General features: G+C 42.0%; 1 protein-coding gene across 3 annotated transcripts in view; it reads left to right on the top strand.

Moving 5' to 3' along the window:
- The window catches only part of snx19b (sorting nexin 19b), a 60,270-nt gene that overhangs the window by 28,409 nt on the left and 11,480 nt on the right, over nt 1-20,381 (top strand). For all 3 annotated transcript variants that reach the window (XM_017723944.2, XM_017723946.2, XM_037546520.1), the window contains exon 10: nt 20,033-20,217. In XM_017723944.2, coding sequence (XP_017579433.1) covers nt 20,033-20,217 — 185 coding nt within the window. The remainder of the gene's footprint in view (nt 1-20,032; nt 20,218-20,381) is intronic.

Genomic DNA, 20,381 nt, shown 5'->3' with positions numbered 1-20,381 from the left:
TTCCGCCTGATGACCACTCGGATAGGCTCCAGCAACCCCCCCCCCCCCGAAGAAGCGGCTTTCAAAATGGATGGCTGGATGGATTTCGACACCCCTGTTTTACAGGAAAAAATGTAATTCACTAATTTTAGTGCACATTTTCGATTTTGTGAGTTTGACATATTGGTGCAAAAGCCACTTTTTTGCCCACAAATAAAGAGTAATTGTGTATTTTAATGTACTTTTGTTCTCTGTAGAAGATGTTTTCACTTATTCTAACTTAACCAGCGGTGCCCAAACTTTTGCATGTTAATGTATGTAATTTCCATGGGGCACTAGTGAAAATTAACATTGTGCAAGAGGCTAATCAGACAATGAGGGTCTACTTATAAAGCAAATGAAAAGGTTTCTGCATTAAACATTGCTATGTAACTACATACACAGCTGGTAGATCTTCATGATTTTACGACTGGTTCTCAGCGTAAACAAAACAAAAGTTCATAAAATGTCTGGAATACGCTTTATTTACATGGTTGCTTCTGTGCTGACCCATTAATATCCCTCATTTTAGGGTTAAGATTTGGACCCCCCCCTTGTTGTTTGGGTTAGAACAGAAGTTAGGGCTAGGACTAATTTTGGGTTGAGGTTTAGAGTTAAGATTCATGAAAATTAATAGAATTAACAACCATTTGTCTCTGTGTTTGTACACTGTGAAATTAGACCTCTGCGTTTAACCCATCCGTGCAGTGAAACACTCACATATATGCACACTAGTGAACATACACACTAGGGGGCAGTGAGCACACTTGCCTGGAGCAGTGGGCAGCCCTATCCACGGCGCCCGGGGAGCAACTGGGGGTTAGGTGTCTTGCTCAAGGGCACTTTAGTCATGGACTGTCAGCCATGGGGATCGAGCCGGTAACCTTCCGGTCACAGGGCTGGTTCCCTAACCTCCAGCCCACGACTGCCCCATTAATGTGGATTTAATTAATAATTAGTTCAATGTAAGTTAAATGCAAGGTACACATCTACAGTGGGCTGTCCCAATAAAGTGTTATCATGATTTTTGTAGAGTGTATTAGGGTTGGAGAACACATTTGAAGCATCTACCATGCATAACCTTTTTATTTTTTATTTTTAGGTATTTGTCTGTGTGTTTTCCTCTGCAGTATTAAGGCTGGAGAGTCTAATGACCAGGGCAAAAACGCTGAATTTGCTTTCAGCTATTTCTTTGATGGTTTTAGATGCTTGTTGGAAGTGTAGCTATGGCCTATCATGTCAATTCAAAGCCTCAACCAACATAGCTCCCACTCATCGTTTCGGTAACTTTTCCCACATGATTTTTCTGGTTGGTCTCTGTAAAGACGTTCTTTGGGAAAGCCTTCCAGACCGCTGAAGCTGAGGTCTTACAGTGACGACACTGTATCTTGTATCTGCAGCTGTGCTCTGTTGGTTCGTTTTTTTTTTTTTTTCTTTTTAAATCTCCTTCACTTTAGTTTGTGTGAAGATGACATGCATTTCCAAACCAAAAAAACGAGTGGAATTGTTTTACAGATACTTACAGATGTTTACATATTGTGCTTTCAGAGTCTGGAGTGTATAACCTCCGTCTTCCTCTTGTCTAAAATCACTCACTTGGCTGTAATATCACCTCATTGTGTACATCCAGCAGCAGTGTAATATTAGTAAGATAGACGTCATGTTTCCATGAAAATGCCTTTACAATTACATTAACATATAAAGAAACATCAGTAAGTCATTTAGTTTTGTGTCTGCACTTTCTAGGGACCACTGAACTGTGGACCGTTAGAGTCTCCCAGTCAAATTGATTTTAGCTGTACGTACTCCAGAGATTCCAGTGACGTTTATCATTTAAAGTAGTACACAAATGACTCCAGTGTGACAAATACTAGACATCATGCCTGGCATGCTGTCCAAAGTGTATGAGTTGTCTAGTTGTTTGTCAGCTAGTTTAAGTGTCTTGCCTTCTTGGAAACCGTTTTGCACTGTCTACAGTTTTCACTTGCTCTACCTGCACACGTGTGTCTGAAGATTTGGATTTCATCCTGGTGCATTTTTCTGCCAGAGTACACAGTGACTGTTTAATGATGATTTCTTCTCCCATTCCGGACCATCGCTCTAGTGAATAAACTCAGATTCGTACTCGGCACAAAAGAATTTATTTAGGACCAACTGCTCAAGTGGCTAATTTTTCAACAGGCTTTTCGAGCATGTGGAAGGAACGAATGAATGAATGTAATATGATCACAATAGGCCAGACATCCAAAAGGAATGTTCATTGGAACCATGAAGGTTTCCTGTCCATTTGCATATCAGGTAAAGTGCTCTGTTGAGACATAACCTTAGAATTGATTTGGTGACAAATCACAATTTTTCCCTAATGGAATATCCGAATGAGCTCACACTTACTTCTTCTTCTTCTTTCGGCTGCTCCCTTTAGGGGTCGCCACAGCGGATCATCTGCCTCCATCTTGCCCTATCCACTGCCTCCTCTACTTTCACACCAACCATCTCCATGTCCACCTTCACTACATCCATAAACCTTCTCTGAGGTCTACCTCTTCTCCTTCTACCCGGCAGCTCCATCTCCAACATTCTTTGCCCAATATATCCACTATTCCTCCTCAACACATGTCCAAACCATCTCAACCTGGCCTCTCTGGCTTTATCTCCAAACCGCTCCACCTTCACTGTCCCTCTGATCTGCTCATTTCTAATCTTGTCCACTCCCAATGAAAATCTCAGCATCTTCATCTCCGCCACTTCCAGCTCAGCCTCCTGTCTTTTAGACAGAGCCACAGTCTCCAAACCAGACATCATAGCAGGACGCACTGCTGTCTTGTAAACCTTCCCTTTCACTCTTGCTGCTATCCTTCTGTCACACATCAGCCCTGACACCCGTCTCCACCCACTCCATCCTGCCTGCACCCTCTTCTTCACCTCTTTTCTACACTGTCCATTGCTCTGGATGGTTGACCCAAGATATTTGAAGTCATCCACCTTTACGACCTCGACTCCTTGCATCTTCACCTTCCCACCTGCCTCCCTCTCATTCACACACATGTATTCTGTCTTGTCTCTACTGACCTTCATTCCTCTCCTCTCCAGTGCAAACCTCCACCTCTCCAGATTCTCTTCCACCTGCTCTCTTCTCTCACCACAGATTACAATGTCATCTGCAAACATCATGGTCCATGGAGCCTCCTGCCTGACCTCATCTGTCAACCTGTCCATCACCATTGCAAACAAGAAGGGGCTCAAAGCTGATCCCTGATGTAACCCTACCTTCACCTTGAAACCACTCCAACTGCACCCCTCACCACTGTCTCACTATCCTCATACATGTCCTGCACCACCCTAACATACTTTTCAGCTACACATGACTTCCTCATACAGTACCACAGTTCCTCTCTTGGCACCCTATCATCTGCCTTCTCTAGATCCACAAAGACACAATGCAGCTCCTTCTGACCTTCTCTGTACTTCTCTACCAACACTCTCAATGTAAAAACTGCATCTGTGGTGCTCTTTCTGGGCATGAAACCAAACTGCTGCTCACTGAGCTGAACCTCTCGCCTTGCTTCAACAACTCTTTCCCATACCTTCATGGTGTGGCTCATCAACTTTATACCTCTGTAGTTACTGCAGCTCTGCACATCACCCTTGTTCTTAAACTTCTCACACTTACTATAATCTGGAAAGTATGGACAGAGTTCAGGCTTCAACATGACTGTTATTCCTGTTTTATCTAAGCTTCATAGTTTTGTCCATTTTTATATAAACAATACTACACACTCTACACTTTCAAAAACCAGATAAGCAGGTCTGTTTGAGGTTATTTAAGGTGTTTTTTAACCAGACAGTACGGAATAACCGTATTTGGAAGGGTTGCTTTAAAAATATATTCCGTTACTGATTGTGTTTTTTATATGTAGCCTAATACAAAGGATTACTGTTATTATTATTATTATTATTATTATTATTATTATTATTATTAAATAAAGACGAGTTCAGACAAATTTCAAGAAGACATTCTTAAGCAAGGCACCGAAAAAGTAGTGTTTTATGCAACAAAACGATGCCAGTGATGTATTCAGAACTTTTTTAGTTCTTTTTTTAAGTGGGGATCTTGGAGCAAGACGGCATCCGGTTTGGCTCACAACTGCCAGTTAACCTACTTTATCCGTACCCCGGCTGACTACTTGTCCGTAGTGCGGTAGAACCTTGAAAGCAGGCAATGCTCACTTTAGCTTTTGTGGTCACATGATTTCTCAAGCATTTTGTGTTAATAGCAATAAAAAAGTGGAGGAGCTTCAAGGTTTGATTTGATAAGTGGTTTGTACCATTTCTAGCTTGTCCCATGTGTTCCTACTTGGTGCCCCAGCAAGAAAGATACCCATTAAACAGCACTGGCACTGAGGTACGGGTCACTTGGTGGAAATGATAACAAAACGCTTACATGTGCTTTTGTTACTGTACTGCGCTGCTTAGGGGGGAAAATGTAATTAGTAGCTTGATGTTTGATGCAAAAGTGTGGTGATGTAGGCATGCGGTTGGTAATTGTTGGTGTATTTCATTTATTGTTAGCTCCATTAGCCTAGTAGCATTAGTATTGCCTGATCTGCTGTGTTGAGGTAAAGGGGAAAATTCTGTAACACTAAATTTTCGCTGAACTGTTTCTGTACATCACGTCAAAAGGTCAGTTACGTCGATTTTTATTGAAAGGATCATTGATCTTCTGCTTGACCAACTGCATCCACCCCAATGTCAATGAATCTTATATGGATATAAAACAAAATTGTTGGATTTCATGATTGAGTCCCCGATGCCTGTCCCCATGCCTGTTGTTATTATGTCTGGAATTCAAGAAACTGTCATAAGTGTCTGTTAAATAAGCCAAAGATCGTTCTGCTGTGTGGTGCTGACTGGAGCAAAATGCCAGAATTTTGGGATGGAATCTGCCTTAGCTGAAACCTCAGCCCTGGGTATGCGCTTTGGTTTGGATCTGTTTTAAATGTGACCGGTACCTTTTGCAAACCGTCTCGAACATTAGATCACCCCTCGACTAGCCACCGCTGGTCGTGCCACGGCACTCTTAATGAAACCGCTGGACGTGCTGGATGAGACGCCATTGAGATGGCACCATATGATCGCTCGGAGACAGAAAGTTGAGATGACTGTTACTCACGCCTCAGTGCACGCACACACACACACACGCAGCCAACAGCGCCTCACAGGATGACTGATTGAATCCAGTGTCTGTCACTGGTCCAGCAACAACTGGACCAGGGCCTCTGGGTCTGCCCATTTCCCTAGAGAGCCGAAACTAGGAGATTCAGGATGGAACTTTCAGCACATAGAAGCAAACATCACAAGCTCTGAGTAGGGTGCCAGTTTGAATAGGACAGAAGGTATATGTTTTGACTTGGAATGAAAAGAGGCATAGAAAGGATTTTTTGTAGTTTATTAACTCATGTTTTGTCAACTTTACATGCTTTTGCAGCTTGTCCAGTGTTGAGTATTTTCACTGGCTCAGTCCTACATGCTGGTGGTTCTATCTAACATGCACGGAGTTACCAGTTTTTTAGGTACATATTTACATTCATGCATTTGCGTTCTAATCCTGAGCGAGTCTTGCTATAAAATTCTTACTAGCATAGCCTGATGTACCTGTCAGGGCAGGTAATGGAGCTCTAGTCTGCTGCATAGAGGGCAGCAATATTACATTTACAGCATTCGGCTGACGCTCTTATCCAGAGCGACTTACAATTTGATCATTTTACACAGGGGGGCCAAGGTGGTGTTAGGAGTCTTGCCCAAGGACTCTTATTGGTATAGTGTAGGGTTCTTACCCAGGTGGGGGATTGAACCCCAGTCTACAGCGTAGAAGGCAGAGGTGTTACCCACTACACTGACCAACCACCCACTATGCTATACCATTATGTATCATGCAGAACTAATCGTGGTGTTTGGGTGCAGCACACTGGACAGCTGCGTAGTGCAAAGCTCATCCCAAAGATGCTGGTGAGGTTGAGAAAATGTGATGTCATATTCCTGGAGCTCTTTGGTAATTATATGTGTCTTGTAACCTGGTGGAGTCATACTGGTAGTGTCCAACCAAGTGTGGATAAACTGGCCATTACGGGATGAACTTCAATAACAATGTTCGGATGTTCAGGCTTCCAGTTCTTCAGTGAGTATAGGGGCCTTAAAGCGTGCCAGGAAAGCCTTCCCCATACTGTCTCACTGATGCTGCTGGTCTATGCTGTTGACGCCAAACGTGTTCCATGGACTCGTGTTGCTCGTCTTTCATTAACAGGCTTTTTTTTTTTCCTTTCTTTAACAGTCCAGTTTTGATTCTGACATCAATGTCTGATCAGCGGTGTATTCCGAAATGACATTCTGGACACCGGTAGTGAACTCGGACGCGATTTGCCTGTTTTTGTCCTGTCTGCTTGCATGAGTTCTGCCAATCTCTTTAGACCCTCTAATCCACAACCTGTTTTCATTCTCTGGATTGCCAGTATCTGGTAGTCTTTTGTTTGTTTGTTTTTAATTTTTTTTTATGACATTTTCGGTAAACTCTTCAAGCGTTTATACAGGAATAGCCCAGGCAGATGCTAGAACTGGAACAACTAAAGCCAGCTGTCATGCCATGTTCAGAGTTGCTGTGGTCACTTGTTTAGCCCATTTTAACCAGGACCATAGCTAAAGTGAAAGTGAGTAGTGAGGTCCACTTTGCAGAAAAGTGACCCACATCATATAGTGAATGAAGTAACAGGTAAATATGTGTCTGTTACACCGTCTGCCAGTTTCCTCTAAGTTTTTGTTTCATGCATTGCTTTTATTACTCATCCATAATTATGTACCTTTTCCTTTGATTTGTTTATTTCTCATCCCTCCATTCTTCCCTACGCTTATTTAACTCCGGGCACGCTGTTTACTTTTTAGCTGGTTATTTAATTATTAATTTACCCATTTATTTTCAACTGAAAGTGTTGAAACTGTTCAAAATGAGTTGTTAGTTTCATTGTTTTACAGCTTCCCTTCTGTCCCCCGTCTCAAGAACTTTGAACAACCCGTTACTTTCTGATTTGATTATATTATTGATAATACAGCAACTACAGAGCTTGTGGCCTGAACTGAATAGCTGCTGAAATTAGGCTAAAGCATGCTGACTTAGTTATGAGCGGTCCAAATAAAAATAATCATGGGATCTCTCCTCAAAAAGTCGCCTTTCTCTTGCATACCTATACACCTCAGGAAGTCAAAGTCAATATGGGAATCATTGCGTGCAGATAGGAATTACTGGCTATTCTTGTTGCTGTTTCTCCCCTGATTCCAATAAAAACCCTTTAGAATATCCCAAGGTCTGGATGCTAGCTATGGTCATGATGTCAACACTCAGTTGAGCACTCACTTGGTTCTAGATTGTGGCCTATTACACACTGACTATGACTATGATGTGCTGGAACATACAGTTTGTGTGCTGGTGGAAGGTGAACCTAAAACCAGCTTCTCAGTGTATAACCTACATGCGTGTGTACTGATCAGGATCCTGTGCAAGACTCAGATAACGCAGTGCCCGGAGCCCAGACCTCAACCTGCAACCTGCTTGCAGTTGTTTTCTTATTCTTTAAGAGTTTCTTGCCAAGCAACAATTCATCATGTGCAACTGTCAGTGCTGCAAAACCACATGGTGGCAGCAGATACTGGCAAATATACATTAATGCTCACAAACAAGAACAGTTCAGACTGGGTCATCTAGTGTATTTGCGCTTTGATATACTTTTCATGTGATCAGGCTGCTTTCTCTGTTTACTGATGATTACTGCAGTAGGTCAAGCTGTATAGTTAACAGTTGACCTGTAATATATTCGCGTGAGTGCCTCGACTCCTCAAATAACCAACACAACGCTCATTTTTAAAGCAGGAATTTTTATTTGTTAGCAGACTTTTGGATATCGCAGCCTTCTGTGATACGAGTATTGAAAGCATAAACTGATATAAAAAATAATCACGATAAATGCCTGTCCTTTTATCATGTTTTCTGATATTATCATGATTTTTTAAACAAATGATGCTTTTAATGTTATAATTTTGAATCCAATTTTTGAAGCAGGCTCTAATGTGTGGAGTATTTACAATAAAACAAACATCAAAACTTTAAAAAAATAAAAATTGTCCGTATAACGATGCTCACTGTGTATCGTTATCATGCAGGACCATTAGGAGTCAGGACTGGTGTCGAGAATCCCAGCATAGACCACCGAGACATTTATCAAGAGTTGTGAAGTTGCTCCAACATAATATACCACGTGGAACATACCTGTACTGTACCAACATAAAAATCGCATATCACATAATCAAGTATCATATAATCGCACCATGTAACACTTTAGTCATTATATATCAGTCCTTAAAGTGAAAACCTTCATGGTATGGTAGCATCAAGATAACGACAGAGGAATTTTAATTTATTTATTTATTTATTTACATTACATTTACATTTACGGCATTTTGCTGACGCTCTTATCCAGAGCGACTTACAACTTGATCAATTTACACAGGGGGGGGGCAAGGTGGTGTTAGGAGTCTTGCCCAAGGACCCTTATTGGTATAGTGTAGGGTGTTTGCCCAGGTGGGGATTGAACCCCAGTCTACAGTGTAGAAGGCAGAGGTGTTAACCACTACACTGACCAAGCACCATTTAAAACAGCGGGTTCAGTACTAACATGGGTTCAGTCCACACACATACTGCAGGCCCGAAGAACCTTGTAACAAACGTTCAGATGAAGATTTTCCACCTGGTATGCTGTTGATATACAGCGAATCATTCAGTAGATATTCTGACCTTTCGCCAAACTGCTGGATTTGCCTGTCCGCTTGTTAGAAGTCTGCTGAGCTGCTTGGGTTTTGTGCGAGATGCTTCAGTTATTTATTTGAGAGACTTCGGATTTTTTTTTCCTTCTCTGAGCTGGATGGGTTCTGAGTTTTTACCTTTCTGGGGCATAAGAGGTTGTTCCTGCTCCTACGTCTGCTGTGCTGTGGCCGTTGATTGTTTTAGGAGTGTGTTCAGAGATCAATGGCTAGTAGGAATTCGTGAAATCTCACAGGAAGCTGCACCATGTTTGACTAAATTGCAGTGACAGTATTTCCGAGTGTCTACAAAGTTTTTACTGTGCTCGTTTAATATTATGGTAAACCGAATTAGCGAATGCTGGTACACGTCTACAGTATTGCAAAGGGCCGTGTTCTGATAGTGATCCATTAATAACGGTTAACTGATGATATATTGTCTGCTATTTCAATATGGCCAAGTTTTTGAATGGAAGAAGATGGGCTCCCTTGACTTGCATTTACCATGCTGTCTGTTGATAAACTCAGCTGTAGTCTTAAGGTGGCATCATTATTCAGGCCGTCCCCGTTTAAAAGCTTCAAAGGGGATTCATAAGCAGCTCCACTAGCTTTATATTGACATTTTGAAGATTTGACCCCATGCAGAGACTAATTTACCACTCATAATGGACCGACGTGCTTCAACTCTGCTGTGTCATTATTTCTCCTTTATTCAAGCACCAGGCTCTGCTGGGTCTTTAATTACCTTAGACCTGAGTAAGGGCTTGGGAAAAGCCAACTGACTGAAAGCCTCCCACAGCCTGATCAGGAACAAAAAGGAGCTGGGCATTTGGACTCCGATCCCTGCTGTCTCTTTTTCCCTCTGATCCACTAGCCTGGAGACATTGGCCATGGCTTCCAGCATGTCAGACTTCTATCCACACTTCCAGCAGCCTGTGCTATTGTCATGCTCAATCATCCCCGAGTCAAACAACCACAAAAGCACGTTTATGAAGAAACAGACGGTAAATTAGTCTGATCTTCGATAACGACAACATCCAGAGAGGCTCGTGGAGCAGTGCTGGAGGACTCCTCTATGTCTCTTATTGTTTGCAGACCTGCTGCAGAATGTTCTGATCTTTGGGGATGTAAACCGAGAAGGCTTTGATTATGGCATTGAGTTGTTGTAGTCTTCACAAATATCTCTGATGAAGCATTTGGCAGTGTGGGGCGAGACAAATTAAGGCATAGAGTAAACAGTTCTAGTTTCTTGTGTAATCAGATCGGATCACTGTGGGGATTTGTTGTTCCAAAGTAAAGGTGAGTTTAGATGAAAATTCATCTACTTCGAACCGTTTCTTTTTCTTCCTCTGTTTATTTGTAGCCAAATCAATGCGTACGTGTAGATCTGTCCTCATCACACAGTAAGATTATAAGACGAGCAGAGCGAACGAGGCTTGGCGCTATGGGCCAGACGTTCGTACATGAGAAGGTGCATCACAAAATATGACTTGGTGCATATGCAGTATGTTCTTACAATATATCCACTGGTTTACTAGCCGGCAGCTGATCAGAAAATCATGCAAAGGGCTACCTAATTGGGGCTTGTTTGGAAAGCCCAGGGTTTAAAAATCTTGCCATAATAGCAGCTGCCATTGTTAAAGGAACTCTTTCAAACATAGTTTGTGGTTATAAAAGATGAAGAAAATTGTTGCCCAAAATTTTGTAAATTTAGGGAACTGGGTAATCAGCTGGGTAATCATCCCGTATCTCTACCCACCGTTTTGCATAATCGTAATAAAGCTCACACTGTGTGGGCTGAATAAACACACAAAACATGCTAGAACATTTCCAGGTCATGTAGTCTTTGTCATTGCTTAATATAACTTGTATACTGTGGAATAAAATGCTGTTCTTCCAATACTTTCTATTAGCAGAATCTGCAACATAAGGCCAAGCAGGCCGGTTAAACCCTTAATCTAAAATTAGTTGACTATTTCAATAACATGAGTCAAATGAAGTGCTACATCCATCCATCCATCCATCCATCCATCCATCCATCCATCCATCCATCCATCCATCCAAGCCGCTTCTCCCTCAGGGTTGCGGGGGAGTGCTGGAGCCTATCCCAGCGGTCATCGGGCGGAAGGCAGGATACACCCTGGACAGGTCGCCAGTCCATCACAGGGCAGACAGACAGACAGGCACAATCACACCTAGGGGCAATGTAGCCTGTCCAACTGGCCTAGCTGCATGTCTTTGGACAAACTCCACACAGAGAGGACCCCGGTCACCCGGCTGGGGAATCGAACCCCGATGGTACATCGAAAGTAAAATGACAAATAATTATTTAAGACAATGTACCATGCTTCTTTGTACTTCAATGCTTTGGTATAGATGTAGCATTAACATTGAAATACAGTACCAATGCATTTACCTGTCTCGTATTATTTACGTCAAAAATTGCAGCACAAATGAGCAAAAATCTAAACAATAAATTCTCCGATGGCTTATAGCATGTTTGGAGCTGAACGATTCCGATCTTGGATGATTCTGATTGTGCATTCCTAACAGCCGTGTTTGACATGTAGAAACGCAGAGAGCCGTTCCGTCTTTATTTCCACTCAGGAAAAACATGGACACCTGCATCCTCAGGGACCCCCAGCCATGGACACCAAAATACAGCTGGAACTTCAGCACGAGTTCCGAGTGTATGATGCTTTTCTGCTCTGTTGAGCTGTGAGCTGCCTTCGTCTGTTTTCCTGCTCATGTTCCACTAGAACTTGACTTTCACTTGAATTTAATATTTTAGTGTTATGTTGTACGTTCATATTTGCCAAACGCAACAATTTAAAGGTGCCCGTTAACTTTTTGTCAAGTGTAATTAAAAAATGCACCTTTTCAAGGCACATTGAACATCAATGGTATATGATCCCCCAGTGTGCTGTTTTGTTCCATTAAACTAAACCTGGTTTTCAAAAAATGACTTCCAGCTGGTACGATCTTCAATCATTTGTAGGTCCTTGCTGAGAGCTGGATTTATTGTCTTTCACATTTTCAGCCACTTCTAGCAGGTCCATCTGGAAACGCTTCCATGCAGATGTAGCTATTAGACCTACGTGCAAGTTGATGTTGGTAAATATGCACCTCGTTTGTTTGTCTTCGTCTTATGCGTATAGGGATGCAGAGGATTTGTTATGAAGAAGACCATGCATACCAAGGTGTCCTTGACCAAGCCTGACTCTCAGTGTTGAAAGTTACGATCAAGGCTAACGCCTGTGTTGTTTTACAATGGCAGATTCTCATTTGATGGAGATGGATGCGAAAAATGTGGGAAAGGCACTCTGTTTTACTTCAGTCATTCCCCAGGGTTTTAAAACAGTCTGCTAATAGGTAATGACTTGTTTAAAGACTGGCTCGTGACCCAGACTCTTTTCAGAGTTTGATTATTCCATAAGATTAATTGATGCAATACAACCCTTGGCTGGCCAGACAGACCATCATGTTCCATTTGGTAAACCAGTGGATCCTGAATCAGTCGCCTTATTCCCTGTATTTGGACAAGGTTCTTCGAGTAATTAGTTTGCATAGGCACCTGCTGGAGACACCTGCACCAGGCTGGAGCACAGAATTAATCATCTCCCTCCCACTCAAGGGCTTTTACACTCTCGTACTTCGTGCAGCCTTGTTTGGTTTTCAAGGCCCGCTATTTTATAAATAAAGGCAAGCTGGACTCTCCAGCATCGAGTGACATTGTGTCACGTAGCTGAATTTGGAAAATTTTGGGAAAATCCTAACAAACATACTTTGTTAGTTTACTGGAAGGCACATTTCTTCTCTTAGAAGCTTGTGAAGTGTTTTCATTTGGGAATTTTATGAACTCTTATAAACACTTCAGTACCATCTGGTTGTATAGATGAATGGATGACACCGCTACAAACATCAGTACAATCAGACAATGCTGAGATGTTTAAGAGACTTAATGAAATTTCCAAATCAAAACACATTTCAGGCTGGTAAGAGAAGACAAAGCAGAGTGACAGAGTATGATTGTAAGTGTCTGCCAGGCTAAAGAGTTATTTTTGTTAAGAGACGCTGAATATTAAGTACAGTTGTATTTTTACTGGAAGAAAAATGACATTTATGCAATATTTATTTGTTGTATAAAAGATGGCACACCGTAATGGCAAAGGCAGCTATCGATTCTTCGGAAGATGACCGGTTTGTTTGAAGAGGGAGGTCATTTATTGGTAAAGAAGGAATGTTCAATCGGATTAATTAGGGAAAAATAGCAAAGTTAATGGCCTTTTCTTAAAAACCTTCAATTAGCTACTATAGTTTCTTTATATTTGGTATAGATTTGTATTTGCTCTCTCCAAGAGGAACTGTTGCCCTACCTATACAGTCATATGCAAAAGTTTGTGTGCTCCTGGTCAAATCATGTGATGTATTCAAAATTGTGCCTATGACTGTATACTTAAGCATAATCATTTGCTATGCAATATTCTGATCGTTGAGAGACATAGATAGTCTTTATAATATATACCGTAATTATCCGATCATTGTATTTACAGGCAGATAAAGATTCTTCAACTGAAGTCTCTTTTTTTGGATAATCTGGCTAAATGAACCATTAAAAATTGTTATTAACTCAGTTTGATGGTGTCATATTATAGCTGGCATGATAGAATGATGCAGCTTGCTGTATATTTTGAAAGTGAAGCAACATGCAGGTTCTTTGGTGGGCCTAAATACCGCAGTGCTGTCTCCCGGTCTGGGCATGGCGTGACACATTAATGCGAAAATAGCCGTTGACTAACGAGAAACGAATGGGCATAGGATGGGATTTGCTGTTGCCTCTCAGCATTCGACTCTGTCTGCTATATCAGAGACAATGGCTTTGCTGTCTCTGCCGCTCTAAATTAAGCCTACATTCCAGTTCCAGTGCGCGCCCATCTGACTGCTCTAATGGTATCATTTTTTCCAATAGAAATGCAGATGCCAATTAGGCAAGGCTCCAAATGGAATATACTTATCATGTTTATGTTTTTGGAGTGTCAGAAGAAATCAAGGCCCCCATTAAACATTTGAAAAGGGCCCTTTAAGCTTTATTGGCTCGGTTCTGCACATAGGCAACCTTTTTTTCCACTGCTGTTGGTTTGAGCTATGCATTCCTCACTAATGCCTTGTGTCCCCTTTCAAAGACTGTGCCAGTTAAAATGAGCTGCGCTTTATAAACTTCAGTAATGCCATTACTGGAATAAAATGTACTACTGTTGATCACCGCTCCTTTCTGTTCCATCATCTTACATCAGAAATGTTGAAATGTTAATTCAGTCCAACGTTGTGCAAGATTTTGTGAATATTAAGAACAAACTGATCTTGGCTGTCGTAGCAAATTGCTGCTGTCGGAACAAATCCTTGTACCTCCAAATTCACAGGAGAAAGAAAAAAAATGTGCTTTACTTTTAATGTAAGTCAATGGAACCAGAATATTAGCAAAATCATTTTGGGCCATTTCGTTTAGTCCGTTCATCATGACGTTTACACAAAATGTGAAGGTCAGCAGGCATTTTCAAATTATGACCAAAAAAACTCCCAAAATGGAGATACAAGGTTTTGTTCTGACTGCAGCGGAATACAGGTCTAGCATTAGACATGACAAGTGAGCCAGATTGGAAGTAAATGTAAAATACTCAATGTACGCATATGACCGCACATATTAACTGAATTTTGCCACTACCCAAACACTGAATCGGACATAGGATTAATGTTTAAATTTAGTTTTTGTTCATATTAAGATTATGTGATACTATTTTGATCCCGCAACTGGGGAAATTCCACCTCCGCATTTAACCCATCTGTGAAGTGAAACACATACACACTAGTGAACACACACACACACACACACACTAGGGGGCAGTGAGCACACTTGCCCGGAGCAGGGCAGCCCTATCCACGGCGCCCGGGGAGCAGTTGGGGGTTAGGTGTTCAAGGACACCTCAGTCATGGACTGTCAGCCCTGGGGATCGAACCGGCAACCTTCCGGTCACAGGGCCAGTTCCCTAACCTCCAGCCCACGTCTGCCCAATAGTATGGGGAATATTAGCGTCTTCCTATGATTTGTATGTAATTAAATAAAGTAAACAAAATAACTCTGACTGTCCAAGCCGGGCACAGGCCTCAGTTCTGTATTAATGTGTCATTATTTCGCTTTGGACAAATAGTCTACTGTTTATGAAATACATTTCTTGCCTGGAGAATAATTAGTTATAGGAATTTCAAAGTTAATGTGCTAATGATGACACACTTTTCTAGTCTGACCATGTGAACCTTCTGTAGTAGTTCCAGGCTAAAGCCCAGCTGCTGTCTTTGTTGCTATGATTGGATCCACGTTTGTAGTCCTCTCTGTCGATACCTGTGGCAAACTATGTTGGACGGTGCTTTCGGGAGAACTAACTAAATCAATGAGTAGCAAACTGACAAAAGCAACAGCAAAGTGGAAAACTACATTTCTGAAGTGCCTCCAGTGTAACAAGAACCCGAGAACCATATGAACGAGAGTGAGATCACGTGGACTACAATCACAGAGGAGTTGGAATCTGTAACTGTATATATGATATGAACCCTCATTGGTACATGTGCAGCCACTGTTGCTTGGTGATGAAAATAGGAAACTGTTTTCAATTTATGGAAATCGTGTGAGGCGCCAGAACGTAACTGCCGTACCATTTAAGGTGGAACAGTAAAATTGAAACAAGAAGCTGGCAATGAAAATCTGACTTCAGCTTCGCAACTTTTTAGCGTTTGGCAGTTTCTCGTTGAAGATAAAACACATCAGGAAACCAGCTGAGTGCTTATAAATGCAAATCCACTCGTCCACAAATGATCGATGTTCGTCTTTAAGTCTTTATCTTTGCCGTTTCATTACCTGCTAGCTGGGCAAAATTATTGTCTGCATTGATATATGACCAGCAGTCTGTGTGCCAGTGTTCAGGGTTAAGGGTTGGTCAACTCCAGCGTTTAAGACCATTTATTGTTAAACTGTTATTATAACCATTTATTGTTACACTTGGAACAATCAGCAGAGCTTTATTTTGCTGGAAAGGAGGGTTGAGTTATTTTACCTAAAAATTAAATTTAATTGGGGGCAGTCGTGGGCTGGAGGTTAGGGATCTGGCCCTGTGACCGGAAGGTTGCCGGTTCAATCCCCAGTGCCGACAGTCCATGACTGAGATGTCCTTCAGTAAGACACCTAAGCCCCAATTGCTCCCCGTGCGCCATGGATAGGGCTGCCCACTTCTCCGGGCAAGTGGTGGCACTGCCCCTTAGTGTGTGTGTATTCACTAGTGTGTATGTGCTGTTTCATTTCATGGATGGGTTAAATGCAACAGGGCCGTAAAAGAGCCGCCGACTCCTGGTCTGGTCTAGAACTACCTACGCATGGCAGTGTTTGTTCAAATCTAAACTAGAGCAAAAAAAAAAAACAACTCCCAGTTTTGTTTTCAAATCTCTACAGGGGGCAAGTTTAAGATACCACAGCCATCTACAAACACATTTAATTGTGCATTGCACTGTGTAGGATATCTTCCATGGAATGCTGCATCGTGTAATTTTGCTTCACCACAAATGCCTCTGTGAGCTGAAAAAGCCACGTGTAGCCTGGCCTGCCATGCCATCTGCAACTCGCTGAAGACTAAACATCATCTGAGGCTAAGAAAGCCATCACTCATTGTGTGTGTGTGTGTGGCTATGTGCGAGAGTGCACAGGGGTTATTTCCAGACTTGACCCCACCAAACCGAACATGTTCAAGCTTCCGCATCCCTCCCCATAGAGCTGCAGGAGAGCCTGCACTACAAGCTGCTTCAGGCACCATAAAACACTGCACCCTGCACGTCAGGCCAGAATGCTTCTCAGGGGGATCCTGAGTATTCTGAGCAGAACTAACACATTAGTTACAGCACTAAACTGAGTGATAATGTTGTTTATGGAGTTATGCGGTTTAGCTTGCCGTCGTAGTGCCTCGTGGGGCCAGATGTGATCTCGGAAGAAGAAGACCACACATCTGGGGACAAGTTGTTAGAGTTTTACTGCTGGATTGTGGCAAAATCTGTGGCAAATAAAGATGTATTCCCTCTAAGGCTGTTCTCACATTTAATTTGATAAAGTCTGAGCCAGAGTTTGGATGTTTGTGACATTTCATTTGGTTTGGTTGATTTTACACTGCAAAAAAGTGCACCAAATTACAGATGTAAGTGCTTTTTATTTTTTTTTTATTGGCGCAGGGCTACAAGCTCATTGTTCCTCTCACATTTGCCACCACGTAAGCCAAAAAAATCCTACCTTGCATGAAAACAGATGCGTGACTTCTACAGTCAAAGCAGTATTAGTAATCTTTACCTGATATTTGCGTCTTTATGACCAAATGCCAAAATGATTTGCTTTGTCATTTGTCTGTTACTAACAGCAGCTTGTGCTGAAGAATGAGAAGAACGACTGTGAAGAGTCAGATAGTACAGTGCTGTCAAGCTGCTAGAAGTATGGAAAGTAAGCTCTGAAGCTAATTTCTCTCGTGTGGTATGGACCATTACAAAAATGCCATTCCACCAGCAGTGAACTGAACCTGGGTTCATTGGGAAGCGAACCAAGATCTGTGATTTTTGGCAGTCCAAGATTTGTTTGGTGCAGGTGTTCACACCAGTCAAAATGGTCCAGACTAAGGACAGAGTTCTGTAGGTCCACACCAGACCAAGTAAGTGGGAAACCTCCCTAAACCCCAGTTCCTCTGGTCTATGCTCTTTTAACAGCCAGAGTACAATCAATGACACAAGCAAAATAAGCGAGCTAACAAAACATTTTTAGCTAAAAGTGCTCTTTTTGCCTTCCAGGAGATGTTTACTGCACGTAATGTTCTCCACATATGTGACATACGTCTTCCTGGAGTTTTTGAGGGGACTAATGTATAGACTTACCGCTCTGCTTTCAACTTTGCCTTCACAAGGCGTTGGATTGGTTTAGAAACATCGCTCTGAGTTTGTTCCAACCCCAATAAGCCTACATCCCAACCCATACGCAGCTCCAAATTTCTCATGGTTGTCCCCAGACATTCTCGTTATGAGATCATGTCTAGCCTAGCATGTCTGGCATCGCGTAAGCTTGTCAGTGGGGTGCGATGTCAGATGGATGCATATTACTCTGTAAATGTTTGCTGTGTACAGTAAACAGGCTTTGAGAGAAACAGCGTCACGGAAACATTCTCCTCTTCTGCCGTACAGCAAATACGTCATCAAATATCAGTTTGAAATATCAGTCCGATCTGAAAATCGTTTTTTTTAAGCAATTCTCTGCAGATACTGATATCAGCATCTCTACATGCTGCCTTTTTAGACTGTATCAGAAGCATCCGTCATTCTGCAGTCTATCCTCTCTCCTTCGTAGTATTTGATAGTGATTGTGCTCTTAAGCAGTCACTACATAGTAAAATACATGCAAGAATGCAGTGCCTCATGGTCTTCAACTGGATTTTCACCTAAACGCATATTTAAACAGTGCAGTGGTACTGAGAATAAGCTCTTCATACTTCAGGGAAACTCCACTGGTTTCTGATAGTTTGATGGGAAGTAGTTTTTTGTAGAGATGTACTGACTCAAATGTCTTTGCAGTGTTGATAGGAACCAAGGATCTACAATGCAAATATAGCCAATTTATTTACCATCCAAAACAACCAGTGAACCTACACTTTTTAATGTTAAGATTCATTTTAAGGTTAATAATGGTAAAATAGTGGTAAAACTGTGTGTGTGTGTGTGTGTGTGTGTGTGTGTGTGTATATATATATATATATATATATATATATATATATATATATATATATATATATACACAGTTTTACCACTATTTTACCATTTTATATATATATATATATATATATATATATGTATGTGTGTGTGTGTGTGTGTGTGTATATCCGTATTTCAAAAGTGTTTTAAGCTAAAAGCATAGCATAAAACTATTGGAAAACTGTACCTTAGGCATAAGGTAATGTATATGTGTTATAATGTTCTGTAAGGTATATTTTAGCTCTAAATGACTTTATTTCCATCTTAAAGATTAAATTATGCAGAGTTGTAGAACAATCAATGAATTTCCTGTTTAATATGCACTAAGTATACCCCTTTACCAGCAGGTTTGTCCACTAAATTATACTGTGGTGTTTGTACCGCACAGATGGATCAGTCTCAGTGCTAAACCTAAGACAGAAATGCGATGCCTGAGGCCTCCAAGCCGCTGCAGCCACCACTGAGAGCATTAACTTTCCACTGCTGACTAGCGCGCTGTAGTCGTGATAGGTTCTGACGTCTGGATTTGGCACAGTGTAGTCCTGACGAGTTCTGAAGCTTGGATTTTGTTCAAGTTCACTGGGGACGTTCTGATGAGAGCGGTTGTGTGCACCATGCACAAAGGAGGAAGGTACTTGTGACCGCCACCAGAAGACCTCCACAATACTGCTGTCAGTGGATGCTGGCTAGGGGTGCGATCAGGTAAAGCTTTATTGCATGTGATCTCAAAAGCCTTTTAGCTGAGGCATTGGGCTACAGGTCATGCAAAATCAAGGCAAGCAGATAGGAAAGGAGACTCCTCAGTTATTTGGATGCAGCCCATGTCCATATGGTTTTGTATAACTTGTGCTATAATAAACCTGATGCTCACCAAATTTTTCGCAGTGACATACACCCAGTCTGGAGAAGGATCATGGAAGATCCAAAGCCAGGAACATGTTTCATGCAGTTTCCTGAGACATTCCCATCCTCCTCCTGATGTTGATTTGAGTGTGTATTTCTGCTGTTTTACGATGTGTTGTGTGCTGTCTGTTCCCATTCAGTAAATCTGCGATGCTGTCAATGTCTGATTCAGCAGCATATGTTGCTGTCACAGGCCAATCCAAAATTCCAAGCCAGAATTATTTATTGTCTTTGAAAAAGCAATTGTGTTGTCATGTTGACAACTGCTTATGTGTATTTCCAACGTGTGGTTTAGAGATATTTCACCTTAAATGTCTTCTGCAGGAACTGCAAAGAGTTGTGAGTCAGTCCTGGACTCTCAGTGACCGTTGCTGTTTGTTTGTGGATTCAGCCGTTTGTGAAGTCTTGACTTTGTGTTCATTTTGTGTTGTCCTTTTTTGTGTTCATGCAGGTGGCTGGATGTCGGTGTGGCCAATCTGACCTGCACACAGTACTGGGTCACCTACCTGCAAGTGCTGCAGGATGCTGTGTGGCCTGGGGGACGCCTGCCCACCCACCCGCGGCCTCAGCGCACCCAGCAGCAGAAAGACGAGACCAAGCAGCAGTCCCTGCAGTGCCTGATGAAGCTGGTGCCGGGTATTTCTTAATGTCTAATCAAACAAAGGCTTCTTCTTGAGTAATATACAAAACATTAACAAACACAAACCTAATTTCTGGAAAAGGGACTGTGGTGTGCGCCCGGCTCCCACGGCCATCATTGTCGGGGGCCCGTTGGGGGGTTGTTCATGGTGGCGGGCGCA

The sequence above is a fragment of the Pygocentrus nattereri genome, chromosome 17 (genome assembly GCF_015220715.1).
Source record: "Pygocentrus nattereri isolate fPygNat1 chromosome 17, fPygNat1.pri, whole genome shotgun sequence".
NCBI lineage: Eukaryota > Metazoa > Chordata > Actinopteri > Characiformes > Serrasalmidae > Pygocentrus > Pygocentrus nattereri.
Note: the sequence above shows the minus strand (reverse complement) of the source record. Positions and strands in the feature narration are given on the sequence as shown.